Below are 15,367 nucleotides of genomic sequence, written 5' to 3' on the forward strand. Positions count from 1 at the left end.
AAGAATTCTCAGGTTAAAAAAATCAATCAGCAGATACCAGCTCTGAGATGATTCAGATGTTGGAATTATTACACAAAGAGTGTCAAACAGCTATTATAACCATCTCCATGAAGGAGAAAAAGGTGATCACTCTGGAAATAGACAGAAAGATACAAGTACACAGAAAAGAAAAAGAAATTATTATTATTATTTTTTTTTCTTTTTTCTATCTTACATATGGCTGGAAAGAAATTATTTTTTTAAGTGGCAATTGTATAACTAAAAAATATAATATCTGAAATTTAAAAATTTATTGAATATTCACACCTATAGTCCTAGCACTCTGGGAGGTCTAGGTGGGAGGATTGCTTGAGGTTAGAGTTTGAGACCAGCCCGAGAAAAAGCAAAAACCCGTCTCTACAGAAAATAGAAAAATTAGCTGGGTATGGTGTTGCGTGCCTGTAGACATGGCCACTTGGGAAGCTGAGGCAGGAGGAGGACCCCTTGAGCCCAGGAGTTTGAGGTTGCAGTTAGCTATGATGACACCACTGCACTCTAACCTGGATGACAGAGGGAGACTGTCTCAAAAAAGACTGGATGGGCTCAACAGCAGAATTTGAGATGATGGAGGAGTCAGTGAAATCAAAGATAGAGAAATGTAAATTATACGACTTAAAGAGAAGAGAGAAAAATATTTTTAAAATATTAAACATAACCCCAGGGACCTATGGGAAAATATCAAAAGGTCTAACACTCATGTCATTTTGGAACTCCTGTGGGAGAGGGGAAAGTGATTGGTGCAGAAAAAAATTTTGAAGACATACTGGCTGAAAATGTTCCAATCTGATGAAAGACACAAATTTGTAAGGAAGCTCAGTGACCTAAGGAGGATAAACAGAAAGACCCATGCCCAGACACATTATAATCAAATTGCTGAAAACCATATACAAAACAAAAATCTTGAAAGCAGCAAGAGGAAAAGTAACACATTATATTTAGGGGGAACAGTGGCTTGAATGACTGCAGATTTCTTGTCAGAATCCATGGAGGCTAGATGACCACAGAGCTGCCGGAGCCACAGTGGTGAAAGAAAAGACCTGGCAACCATGAATTCTACATCTAGCAGAAGTGTCCTTCAGGAGTAAAGGTGAAATAAATGAGTCAGCTGGGCGCGGTGGCTCACGCCTGTAATCCTAACACTCTGGGATGCCAAGGCGGGCGGATCGCTCGAGGTCAGGAGTTAGAAACCAGCCTGAGCAAGAGCAAGACCCCTGTCTCTACTATAAATAGAAAGAAATTAATTGACCAACTAATATATATAGAAAAAATTAGCCAGGCATGGTGGCATGTGCCTGTAGTCCCAGCTACTCGGGGGGCCCAGGCAGGAGGATTGCTCGAGACCAGGAGTTTGAGGTTGCTGTGAGCTAGGCTGATGCCATGGCACTTACTCTAGCCTGGGCAACAAAGCCAGACTCTGTCTCAAAAAAAAAAAAAAAAAAGAAAGAAAGAACAAATGAGTCAGCTACTACGAATTTCTGAACAGTGGAGGAAAATCTCTAAAATGGGAGATAGCACACAGAACAAAAATAAGAAATTTTTGAAAGGAAACAGACTGTGCAGTAAAAGACTTCCAAAAACTCTCATTAATATCCTTACAGACTAGACAGTCCAATTTGAAAAACAGAAGTTCCAGAAAGAATAGAAAAGATAAAACAGAGAAAAAGGAATTACTTCTAGAAAATAAAATAGTTTCAGAATGAAAAGATATGAGCACATAGGAGCTCAACCTAGTGGATGAAAATAGACCCACATCACGGCAAATCATTGTGAAATTTCTCAACGCTGAGGAAAGGAGAAGGGCCTACCAACTTTCTATGAGGAGAAAGGGTCATATAAAAAAGTTAGGAACCATCATGCTGTGGACATTAACAGTTAACATCATCAGTAACACCCGAGGTTGGAAGGCAATAGCATAATTCTTTCAAAATTGTGAACGAAGAATTTTCCCGACTGAATTATACTCAGCTAAACTAACAACTAAGTACAAAGATAGAACAAGTGCAAATGATCAGATATGCAAGTCTCAAACAATTTGTTTCCCATGGACTCTTTGTCAGAAATGACTGGAGAATGCATTCCACCACAAAAAGCAAAAGTACTCATACTTTACTAGTGGCTCAGCTGTGAATAGTACTGACACAATTGCAGTCATGTAAACACTGAATATGGATTATAATATAATTGTGTGGGGAGGATAGGGGCTGGAGAAAGTGGGTATTTGGTAGGGACAAAGGGAGGAAAAAGGTTAAAATTCATCTTCCATAATGGGATGTCAACAGATAATAACTAAAATTGAAAAATCAAGAAGTAGCCACAAAAAACATCCTATTTAGAGTCATATAAGTAAATATCTCAACAATCTGCTAAACTATATTAAAGTGATATATTAAAATTAAACTGCCTCTATGGGAGGAAAAACAGGGATGAGTAGGAGGATGGAATACATTTTTCTGAAAAATAACAAACCTGTAACGCTAACTGAGTTAATTGAAACCATGAGAGTGTATAACTTTCATAAATACAAACTTTTTTTAATTAAGCTAGCAGTAACTTGACATCGCCACTAAGTTTAGGAGAGCTATCCTCAGCATTCTGCTGTCTTCATGCATCCAAAGTCCCCTGGAAGGAGTAATAATCAACTCACAAGAGAGTGATGATGTTAAATAGAACTGCCAGTTTGACCAAATACTTGTTTATTATGCCAAGAATGATGTCTGGTATATAATAGGCATTCAATGAATACTTGTCTAATATTTGCTTTACTGATTAGCACTTTCTTTTCTTTCATGCAGATCTATAGTGGAATAAAAGTAGGTTGGGCGCAGTGGCTCTTGCCTGTAATCCCAGCACTTTGGGAGGCTGAGGCAGGAGGATCACTTGAGGCCAGGAGGTCTAGACCAGTCTGGGCAACATAGTGAGGCCCAGTCTCTACAAAAAATTTTTTTAAACATTAGCCAGCTGTGGCGGTGCATGCCTGCAGTCCTAGCTACTTGAGAGGCTGAAGTAGGATAGCTGGAGCCCAGGAGTTCCAGGATGCAGTGAATGATGATTGTGCCACTGCACTCCAGCCTGGGCAACAGAAGTGTGACCCTATCTCTAAAAAAAATTTTTTAAATGTATTATTAGAAAATTGGTCAGTGAGCATATAGCCAGGTCAAGGAGTCAGTTGGATGATGGTAGTGGTGGCTATGATGCGCCCATTTCTGTTGGTGGAATGGGCTGGTCTCTAGACTGTTCACTCCTCTGCTCATGGGCTAGGACACCTCATGGACAGGGCTTGGATGGCACTGCCATGTCACCTTGTTGACTCTCTGTTTGTCTGCTTCCATTGCTGACAAGTGCCACTTCTACTTAGCTCTCTTACCATAATACTTTCCACAGGGTTGCATTTGGGAACCATTCTATCTCAGGGGTGGGTAATTTTGTGGGTGGTTATATACTTGTAAGTGTTTTTGCCAGTTGAGGATGCAAACTGAAGTATTTATGAATGAAATGACATGATATCTGGATTTTGCTGAAAATACTCCAGAAATAAAAGCAGGAGGTAGAAAAGGAATAGATGAAACAAGATTGATAAGACGCTGATAATTAGTAAAGCTAGCTGCATGGGAAATCTATTCTGCTATTCTCTTTATTTTTGTGTATATTCGAAATTTTCCATAATAAAAATATAATAAACATAAAATGAGAAAATTGACTCTTTAAAATGTTTTTAAACTATCATTGAGTAGAACTTCTTTTTTAATGTTGTTGTTTTTATTGTTGTATTTTATACAAATATATATCCTGCTTAGAAAAGAAAACTGAACCTGTGGTTAATGTTCAAAATGACAGAGAAATATATTGCCTAAAAATCATATTTGTTAGCTTTTTGTAACTCAAAGAACCCTAAAATGCTAAAGAAGGAAAATGGGTTTTTTTGAATGATAACATTATAATTTAAAATATAGGAGAGTAGGATTCCTAATAAAATGCTACTGTTTGACCGCTTCACACAAAACTTCACACATCTGTGGGTAAAATGACACCTAGTTGATTGATAAATGTTGGAAAACTCTTTCTCCCTTTTGTTTTTCCAGAGGCCGTTTCTCAATAGTAAAGAAATGCATTCACAAAGCCACCCGCAAAGACGTGGCTGTGAAATTCGTCAGCAAAAAGATGAAGAAGAAGGAGCAGGCTGCCCACGAGGCCGCCCTGCTCCAGCACCTGCAGCACCCCCAGTACATCACTCTCCACGACACCTACGAGTCCCCCACGTCCTACATCCTGATTTTGGAACTGTAAGTACAGGTGACGTCATTCTAAGGTCGTCCCCATCTGTTTAGGTTATCTCTTGCCCACAATTAATGCAAAAGGCAGTTAACTTTTATACAGTGTCCTATAGTTTACAAAGGGCTGTATGTAACAGGCAGCCTCTCCTCCATTTAATAATAAATGTTATTCTCATTTTATAGAATAGAAAATCAACAACAAAGAAAGTCTTTAAAACTAGCTCCTTAAATCTAGGAAGTGGAGAAGCTGGGACTTGAACCCATATCTCTGTCACTCCAATTTTAATTTTCTTTCCACTATGGACTTGGGCTGGGCAGGCATTTAGGAAGAGCATATGGATAGTAGGCTGATTGACAGAGTGGACCTGAGATGAAAGAGAGGGGTCTGTACACCAATCTGCTGCCATAGCATCCCCAGTCTAGCACCCAAGAAATTCCTTGTAGGGGAGAATCTGACCTTCAAAACATTCCACTCATTCCAGGTTTTCTAGAGGCTTAGGCAACCATATATTTGGCCCCTGGAATAGATCAAATAGAGCAATACTGTCATTTTCCCCACCGCCACCCTAGTCTAAGAGTAGACAGCATGCTCTGTGGTTTAGAGAAATCTTACAGAGGCTAAAGAAAATAGTCCTTTCAGAAGTAATAGAAATAACATAGAAATGTGTTATCAGGTTGGCAATAATGAGGCCCTTGGCTAAGCAGCAGACAGACATTTCCACCAAAGACCAATGCTGTATACGGCTCCACGGGAACCAATATTCAGTAGAGAAGCGCCTGCATTGTCCGCCTTTCAACTGTCATTTTAGTCTTGCTCTTGTGTGCTTGTTGGCCTAGGTGTGTGTGTAAGGGGGGTCTTTGAAGCAGTAATTCAGCATACATTTATTTATGACAAAAAAAGAAAGCTGAAATGCAAACAACTTTGGCTATGTTTCTAAATAGTTTGAAAAAAAAAAAAAACCAAGCGGGGATAAAGCAGCAGCGTTCGCATGTAACTTAACTTTACGTAGCTGTGTGGTAGTTGGTAGTTTGTCACTTAGGACTTAAACAGATTTACAATCTTTCAGAGCCTAACCTGTTTAATGGGAGCTTCCTAACTCAAAAGGCATATTCTATTGCCCTTGAACTCTCCTTGTCTACAAGAGGCAACTCCTATGCTTGGGTTCCAATAACAGTTATTGTGACTTCGTACCAAGATGGTCCAGGAGAGCAGAACCTTTCCCCTTCGGACTTGCTGACTGCTGTTCTGAGGGGAGGTATTATCAGTCTGCCACAGCGCGCTGGAAAGAAGCTGTTCTTGGAAAGAAGAATCCAGGCTCACATCCCAGCTCTGTGATTTGAAGTGAAATACTTAGTTTCCTGGGCCCCACAGTTCTCATCTGTGAAGACTGAAGAATTCCTCCAAATTCTCAGAGATGCTGTGGATTGATGAATATCGGGTTGAACTAGTTTAGCAAACATTTACTGAGCACTCAGGGCGCACCAACCCCTGTGCAGACTGGGGCCAGGGCGGGGTTAACAAGAGGGAAAAGATAATTGTTCTTGTCCTTGAGGAGTTATAGTGAGGAAGACCTGTAGATGACTGGATGATTTCAATATAGTATGGTAAATACTAAGAAATAAATGCGTGCACTGGCGAGGGTTGCTGTGAGAACGTTAAAAGGTTGGACTTGGGGTTCAGGGAAGGTTTGTGGAGAGGCAGTGCCTGAGCTAAACCGCGTGCTGAATGCTGTTACGCTGTGACTGGGAACCTCCTCTTCAGCGGCCACTAGAGTTGCTGGTAGAGCTTTTCTCTACCAGGCAACTGAGATTCCGATTCCCTGCCTGAGGTGGGATGTGGGCATCCGCATTATCCAAAAGCTCTAACCTTGAACTTGGTGGCTAAGCTTCTGATCTTGGAGCAGTGTTACTGTTATTTAATAATTTCTCCCTTCATCACCTTCATCACTCCAAGAAGTTCAGGGGAACACATTTGACAAGCTCAATCCTACGCCACTCCACTCTGACCACTCCTACCCCACGCCCAGCACGGCCAGAGGAAGGCAGAGGGTCCTGCATCAGTCCTGGCCTTTGCTCCTGCCAAGGAAAGCAGGAGAGACCAGTGGAAGGAACAAGCAAGAGGAGAAAAAGGAAACTTGCCCATGGGAGATTTCAACTGTGATGGAAAGTAATTTCTGACCCTGGATCTAGCTCCCCTGCTGGGCATTTCATGGGGTTGTGCCTTTAACAGCCCAATGCCCATGAAAGAAAAACTTCCTGACATTTGGTAACTCCTTGTTGTAAGAGGGCACAGGGTGCCTAAAAATAGATACCATTTATTTAGCACTTACTTATGCTCTCTATTATGCTTAAATGCGTCATTGTCTCTCTGATCCTTGCATAATCCTCATAATGAAGTAAGTATTATTATTATTATTTTGTTGTTGTTGATTCCACTTTAAAGATGGTTCACTTCAAGGCAAACTAAACACAGAGTTCAAATATCTTTCAAATCTGGGTCTGGCTGGCTCTACGTAGTGCCATGTTCTCAATCACAGTCTTTGAGGCTGGAAAAGTTGCCCAGAAGGCAAAGGATTCAAACAAGGATCAAGAATGTCAAGGACAAACTTTGCCTACTTTTTGTTTTCCCCACTTAAAAATTGACAAATGAAACTATTTTGGAAAACACATGTGGGGCTGCTCGCAGCCTCTAGGTTATGGTTAATCACATATCGCTAAAGTCTCTTGGTGAAGGCTTTTTTTTATTTATCAATCTAACCTCTTAAATGGGTGTCAGACCTTTCTCCTTGTGAGCAATTTTAAAAGTTAACAAAACAGAATGTTTCTTAAACAAGGTTATACAGATTTCTTCTCTGAAATACACCACATTTGTAAATATATTTATTTTAGTTTGAGCATTACACTAAGTTTGGGCTCTAACTAAAATAAACATGTGTTGCAACATTGATCTTCATTTGTAACAGGGAGTAAGAGAAATCTTAGAGATCCTACTGACTTGTACATGTGCTATTCTGTTTCTTCACAAATGTAGTTCCTTTGCCTTTTCCTCCCCTACTTTTAGGATGGATGATGGCCGGCTCTTAGACTACCTTATGAATCACGATGAATTGATGGAGGAAAAAGTAGCTTTCTACATCCGAGACATCATGGAAGCTCTGCAGTACCTTCACAACTGCAGGGTTGCACACTTGGACATAAAGGTAATAAGAAATAGCAACCCCTGCAGGGAAACAGCTAAGTCCAATTTACTGGTCATTACCTCTGAGGAACGTAAATTTGCATTCATTTTATTTAGAATCCTTATGGCTATTAAACAGAAACTAGGTTGTCACACAATTTAAGTTCGTTATTCATGAATTAACGAGAACATACCAGAGTCACAATGACACCTGGTGTGAGAGAAGGTAAGGAAGCTTTAGCTACCTAATCTAACTTTATAGAAGGAAGCCTATAAATGTCACCTTCTCTTTTGTGCTGCTCAAAAGGGAGCCCTTGGGCCGGCTCACGCCTGTAATCCTAGCACTCTGGGAGGCCGAGGCGGGCAGATTGCTCGAGGTCAGGCTTTCGAAACCAGCCTGAGCAAGAGCGAGACCCCGTCTCTACTATAAATAAAAAGAAACTAATTGGCCAACTAATATATATAGAAAAAATTAGCCGGGCATGGTGGCACATGCCTGTGGTCCCAGCTACTCGGGAGGCTGAGGCAGGAGGATCGCCTGAGCCCAGGAGTTTGAGGTTGCTGTGAGCTAGGCTGAAGCCACGGCACTCACTCTAGCCTGGGCAACAAAGTGAGACTCTGTCTCAAAAAAAAAAAAAAAAAAGGGCAAAAAAAAAAGGGAGCCGTTGTTCTCCAAAATGAATAATTTATTCTTTTCTGGATTCAATGCAGAAGCAAAGCATAGTTAGGAAGACATGGTTTTCAATGTCAAACAGCTTCTCTGAAGTACCACCCAAACTCAGAGTGTAGTGAGTTCAAACTGTTAGTTTGAAGCCTCGTAAGCACTTTGCATAGGGAATTTTCCATATGCTGTAGGGAAGGCTATAGCAGAACCATGTTTGAATTAACAGAATCCTACTGGTAGTGAAAACAGAGAATTCATCTTCTCTTCTCCCTGCCTCCTTGGATCTCTGCAGCCTGAAAACCTGCTCATTGACCTACGGATTCCAGTGCCTCGTGTGAAGCTCATCGACTTGGAGGATGCCGTCCAGATCTCGGGCCACTTCCACATCCACCACCTACTGGGGAACCCCGAGTTTGCTGCCCCAGAAGTGATCCAAGGCATCCCTGTCTCCCTGGGCACAGACATCTGGAGCATTGGGGTCCTGACGTATGTCATGCTGAGTGGGGTCTCCCCCTTCTTGGATGAGAGCAAAGAGGAGACATGTATCAATGTATGCAGGGTGGATTTCAGCTTTCCCCATGAATACTTCTGTGGCGTGAGCAATGCCGCCAGAGATTTCATCAATGTGATCTTACAGGAAGACTTTCGGAGGCGGCCCACGGCGGCCACTTGCCTACAGCATCCATGGCTGCAGCCCCACAATGGCAGCTACTCCAAGATCCCCCTGGACACCTCCCGCCTGGCGTGCTTCATAGAACGCCGCAAGCACCAGAATGACGTGCGGCCTGTTCCCAATGTCAAGAGCTATATTGTCAACCGGGTGAACCAAGGGACGTAGCCATCTCCCAGCCCCTGAGGTTTCACATACAAGTACAGTGTGAACCAAAGCAAGACTGAATGTGTCTGTAAATAACTGTGTTCATTATTTCACTCCACGTGGTTCTCTGGACTAAGCGATGTACCTCTCAAACCTCTTCATTGGTTATTCAGGGTCTGAGCAGCAGTAAAAGTCACCCTAAATTCAGGGGCTTTCCAGAAGGTCATTCTGAAGAAATAAAGATGCAGAGAGTCACAGGAAGTATTGAAAAGAAGGGCAAGGATACCAATAATATTAGCTGTTGTAAAATTTTAATTGTATGTTCAAAAATGAGTGGTTAACTGGGAAAACCTTTAGCTCTCTCTAGTGAGTATAAAAGATTTCCCACCTTTGCTGAAATTTTAAACAAAAGTTCTATTTAACAGAGATGTCATGGATGTCAACCATTCTGGTTTAGATGACTTATAGTTTCTTAACAGGATACATATACACATACAGTATAATATATCCCATGCAGGTTTCAGAGTTTTATAATACAGAGATATATATTAAATCAATCATAAGTAACTTTGAGTGCTCCAGTTAAGACAGTAATTTATTTACCAAAACATTACATTGTTTTGACTAAGCACAATTAGATGACAAGTTTTTTAGAGCATTTTATAAATCTTGTATAGAATCTTTTACCAGAACCTGTGCATTAAGAGAAAGCAATGTTACCCTTTTGCCATCTGTGATTGAGAAGATTTTTTTCTGTCAGTCACAGGTTATTTGATTAAGATAGGTTCTGTATATGAAACGCTACTCCTGAACTCACTAGCAATTCAGAGTTAATCTGGCAAGAAAGCCTGCCAGAAAATAAGTTCAAATACAGTAAGAATTGTGGGGCTATTTTTGTGTCTACACCTGGTTGGAAATAGGTAAACAAATATAACAGGTTTATACAAAAGGGTAAGTAAAAAACTACAGTTGCTATCAACAAGGTACCATCACTTTCTGATTTCTTCTACAGCTATAGAATACAGTCTTCAGAAAGTTGGCTTGCTTTATTTCTAACTCCTTATTGAAGCTAAGGGGTGCTTACCAAAAGGAGGCAGCCATATAGGCCTTTTATAGGCCTGGTCCTAAGTCCTTTTTAAAGCCATGGAGCAAAACCTGATACACTACTCTCACAGAGCATCGAATTTTAACTGAGATCGCAATACCTACCACCACTCAGCCGCCAATATTTCTCTGGACTAAAAGGACTAATTGTACTTTGAGGCTAATGCTGCTTTCTGGTGGATATTCTCCATACAAGATTATTATTAACTGCCCTTTTTCCCTCTCGTGGAAAAAACAATTAAACCTGGGCATTTCATGGTTTTTCTTTTTGTTTTTGTTTGTTTTTGGGGGGGGGTTGTTTTTTGTGTTTGTACATGATCCATCCTTTGTTTTCCAGAATGTGTTTTGAAAATTGCTATTATGCAAATAATATTTTTAAAATGTAATTCAAGTGTTTGTTCAAATCAGGTTTAATGGCATTGCTTCTCTCCTACCATGGGATTGAGAAAATTTAAAATCATGCTGCACAGATGTGCAAGCAGAGAATTTATGAAGGCTAAATAGAACTGTAAGCCTATGTAAATGAAAAGAAATGGTGGAAACTAAGCCTGAACTTTAACACATAAAAACATTTATTCTCACAGTGGAAATGTAAAATGAAAAATACTCATCATTCTTTTCCATTGGTTTCAAAGTCAGCTTCCTCATTCTCCCTCCACCTCATCCTGTCCAAGATTATAGATTAATAAATTAGTAGAAAGTATAAGCAATAAGACTAGATAGCACTTAGTATTTTCGGAATTAACCAAATATGTAGAAACCGACTCCGACTGTATTTGTTTCCTAGTTTCTGAATGGCCTGGGTCATCAAGCCTCACTCCGTCAGAGCTCTCTCTTGACTCATCCTCCACAGTCTTCATTTGAATCATTATGTATGTACAAATGCTATATGATACAATATTTTAAGATTTTTAAACATATTTACTAAAAACCCTTTCAGTAAACATTTCTTCATTAAGGTATATAGCAGGAAAGAGGAAAGCCTGGTCCGTAGGGTTTGCCATGGGGTAGGCTGCAGGCCAAGCATTCCGGTGTCCATAAGGGATGGCCGGGCAAGTGCTGCTCTAGCCCCCATGCACGACTTGACTCAAGAGCCCCCTGCTGAGTCATTCTGAATTTATAATGAGCTGAGTTTCTACTCTGGAGGGACAGGGCCGAGGACACAGACCATGGCAGGAGAGCATTACTGATATCACGCTGTCGGGAGCACAGTGACAGAATGTCGGAGCTCAAGCTTTTTTGGCTTTGACATCAGAGCTGGGATGACCCAGATGTGGGGCTCCATGGAATCCGCCCAGGTACACATGTTGAGGAAATGAGAGGACAGGAGGGGAGGGACAGAGAAAAGTAGTATAATTTTGTTAACTAGAGCCAAAGTACAATCACGGGAATAGAAGGAACTTAATAGAGGCTCTAAGAGAAAGGAAGTACGTTTTATATAGTTTGATAACTGAAGAAAACTAATAGGGAGGCTCCCTGTCTGCAAAGCTCCTGGTCCCTCCCAACAGCGATGAGATACTGGTGTTGGTTCAAGAATTCTCCATGGCAAGTTGGAACTAACAAGGCATCCCAGAAGATGGGGCTGGGAAATGTACTTAAGGTTGCTCTATGGGCAACTGTGTGAGGGAAGAAGGATCAGGAACTACTCTGTCCCTATTTTGTCAGACAGATTTATAACTTGGTAGTGGAGAAGAGAGGAAAGAAGAGAAAAGAGTCCACTTCTACTATAATTTTGGTAGTTCTTAGTGGGTGTGAACTTCCAGTTAAATAGAATAAACAAATAATGGTCAAAGCCACAGGTTTCTTGCTTGGCTTCTATTCCTTACATAGGGCTTGGGTTTCTTTGTTTTGCTTTGTGAGGGTGGGATGCAGAAAGAAAGAAAAGATCAGGGATAACCCATAATAACTTTTATGAAGTATAATGGCTTCCTGTATCTTTTACATTTGTTTCAAATTAAATAGATTTATATCCACTTACAGCTGAATGTGGTAAAAATTTTTAAGAAAAGAAATTGTTGAAGGTGTCCTTCAGATCTGTCTCAGCCATAAACAATCTTAGGGGGAGTAGAGGAAGCAGAGGAAAAAGCTGGTTTCACTGCTTTGTGGTTCACAAAGCCTTTATAAATAGTAGTGCCTTTCAGAGGGGAGGATGGGAGATAAAGAAGTTCATTGCATTTAGGTTTACTGATATTGCAGCATTTTTTCTTCATTTCAAAACATCTTTAAATGAAAACATCTGAATATAGTGTGGGACCAGGAATTCTTGAGTTTCAACCTCAGCTATTCCTGATTCATCTTTTCTTATAGAAAGTCTTTGTTTTTTCCTGCCCCAAATGTCCCATTGGTAAAATGGGAGTTGGGGAGAGGGAAAAAAGGGAGGACATTAATCTCACAGGAATGTTGGGAAATAACCTTGGTTGGGACATCTATAAAATACTTTGATTTTTTAAAAAGTGCTACACACTGCCAGTGCTAAGAATTTTATTGATAGTAACTTAGAACATTCCAGATTTTCAATATTCATATCTTTAGATACCATTTACAAACTCATAAGATTAAATCCTGTAAATTGCTTTCAATTGGAAGTACTAGGTGCTCTTTGTCTAAATGTTATTTGGTCTTATCCTATAAATTTTTATCATTTAAGAGCTTGTCTTTCTTAAAACAGAAAACAGTTAGGAAATCTGATGAAGTCTTACATCCATAAACTATTTTCTCCAGTATTTCTCACAGCAGATGGAAAGAGCAAGATGCCCTCCAATGCAATGGCTACCTTCTCTTCTCAAGCTTTATGCTCTGGAAAAATGGACTGAGAAGAACCCAAACAGCCACTTTCCTCACTGGGAGGGCAGAAGTGAGAATAAAACATCTTCCCATATGACAATTCATTTTTCACAGTCTCACAGGAATTATTATAAGAGGCAAATTAAAGGCACAGAAATGAATTGGACTATTGGTTTTTGGAGGAAAAACCTTGAATCTTTTTTTTTTAAAGATGGTTAAGTCTTTGGGAGTAGCATATTTGCTGTCCCATAATCTCCATGATTTAGTACCCATGAGTTAGTCGTTACTTTTGTGTTGACTACGTGGAAGAGCATGGAAATTTAGATTTGGGAGAATATGAGGAAGCAAATATTATATAAACTAAATGGTGGTTATTTCTGTGCATTAACTAGAACTTTCTCCCATGCATCTGATAAAGGAGGAAGTATTTTGAATATAAGGGGTCTTTAAAATAAGCAAAAGTGCAAACTCGCCACGTCCTTATTCAGGGTGGCTGGTGAATTGTACTGGCTGAATATTGAGGAATATAGACCTTATTTCTTTCTCTCCTGGGTAGCATCTCTGTGGAGTCTGAGTTAGGCAAACACAGTATATGAGCTTTCAGTGGATTTATATTTGTAAAACCATACATGATTTTTCCTTGCTATTTAAACTCCAGGGATCATTTGGGAATGAATGACTACACCCACGGTGGGCTTAGGGAAGATAGAGCTCATACATGCTTCATCAAGATAAGGAAAACTACTATATTAATATTTATTTTCTAGAAACAATAAGGCTCTCAGTTGTTTCATTAATTCTAGAGGGTTAAAAAGGGCTGAAATTTGTTCATAGCACTAGATATTTTTAATAGGAAATATTATCCACATGAAAATTTATACAGAAATAGAAGACAGAAATATCATGGGGCCATATTTTCTATAAAAAGCATTTCTTCCTCATTTTTAGTACATATAGAAGTTAGAGGAGGGGAAAAAAAGCAATCACTCTAAGACAACTTTTCATTTTTAAGGGACATTACAGAAAGCCTGAAATTAATACTCATAGGTTATTGTGTTTTCCTGTCTGCCTGTTTGCTGGGAAATTCTAAAATTTGGTCAGATTTAGTTTTTATTCAAATGATCAAGATAACAGTTTAGTTCGATAACTTATTTCAGATAGTGAGGTTAACTGAGAAAGGGGGGAGTGGAAGGAAAAGTGCAAATGACAATTTTTGGAATGCCAATTCCTGAGGCTTTGTTTAACCAGGCTAATTTGCTAGCCCAGGATAGCCAGTTTAGGGGTTCCATCAATACCTAGCTTTCATCAAGAACTGAATCCATGTTAGAGTATTATGGAGACTGTTACTGTGACCTCAAAGACTGTGGCTATGAATTTGAAATTAACATACGTCTTCTCTTACTAACTTAAGCCATATCTGTCATCTCTCTGTTTGATTTTTTTGACCCTGGTGCTTTTACCTCTTGTTTCTGCCAAACTTCAGCCTACTCTATGGGGAAAGTGAGTAAAACTAGTAGTCAGGACAAATATGAAGACTGTGAAAAAACTAAACATACTCTTCAGAATGAGATCCTATTCAGAGAACAGCAGTGATCAATTACAAACTGTTGGAAAATATGGATATATGTACTTCTGTACATGTATATAGTGTATAATATGTATGTATATGTTATTGCTCATATGCAGAAATCTATCCATTTGCAGACAGCCCAGGTGGGACAATTTTTCTATTGGAAAACCATTTAGGGCCATTCAAAACCATTAGGGCTAATTTGTGGAGACCAATTCTACTCGTCTGAGAATTAATTTGCTGTCTTTTGCAGACCACAAAGCAAGTGTGAAACACTATAGGGCCATCATTTAGGTTATTCTGTTTATCTGGACTTAGAACTATCTTTATATTAAAATTATTAACAGTTGGTTTGCAAACTGTATAGGCATCTCTTGGTTTTGAGTGACCTCTTCCCCACTCAAGTCTTTTGAGAATTTGGGATGGGCTTCTCTGGCCATTCAGATAAAGGGCCTTATCCATAAGTGGACAGGTTTCCCCATAGGGACCATTACACATATACATATAAATACATACTTCCATCAGGCTTGTAACAATTGATTTAAAATCACTCCACAGTATTGATAAATAGCTCTATATTTTCAAGGTGCAGAAGAATTCCACAGCCTTAATTATTTCAGTGTCTTGCTGGTCTGCCTTAAGTGTATCTTCTGGGTTTTTGATTGTTTTATTATTTCTAAATTTTCTGCAGTTGTTCATTTTGTATGCACACAATGTCGTTTTGTAAAGGTAGGTTGTAAATATTTTATTTGTAAGTCAAAATCATTCATGTGTAATGTTGTAAAGTGATGCCCTGCTGTCTTGTTATTATTACTACAGTAAATGTTATAAGTTATGGATGAAACTTCAAAATGTACATCTCACATGTTATGCATTCCTATAAATATACTATACTAAAGATAATATATTTGGTCGTCTTTTTTTCTCTTAATTAAAACCT

At 39.5% G+C, this 15,367-nt stretch overlaps 1 protein-coding gene across 17 annotated transcripts in view; it reads left to right on the forward strand.

The window, feature by feature from the left end:
- Window positions 1–15,343, forward strand: part of KALRN (kalirin RhoGEF kinase) — a 653,674-nt gene extending 638,331 nt beyond the window's left edge. For 15 of the 17 annotated variants that reach the window (XM_020287013.2, XM_020287027.2, XM_020287016.2 and 12 more), the window contains 3 exons: window positions 4,119–4,319; window positions 7,372–7,510; window positions 8,445–15,331. In XM_020287013.2, the coding sequence (XP_020142602.1) occupies window positions 4,119–4,319; window positions 7,372–7,510; window positions 8,445–8,990 (886 nt within the window). In that variant the 3' untranslated portion in view covers window positions 8,991–15,331. Of the gene's footprint in view, window positions 1–4,118; window positions 4,320–7,371; window positions 7,511–8,444 lie in introns of all 17 variants that reach the window. The other 2 variants (XM_012780449.3, XM_020287057.2) reach the window with 2 other exon arrangements.
- Window positions 15,344–15,367: the final 24 nt, after the last annotated feature.

Source organism: Microcebus murinus, chromosome 1 (genome assembly GCF_040939455.1).
Source record: "Microcebus murinus isolate Inina chromosome 1, M.murinus_Inina_mat1.0, whole genome shotgun sequence".
NCBI classification, from domain to species: Eukaryota; Metazoa; Chordata; class Mammalia; order Primates; family Cheirogaleidae; genus Microcebus; species Microcebus murinus.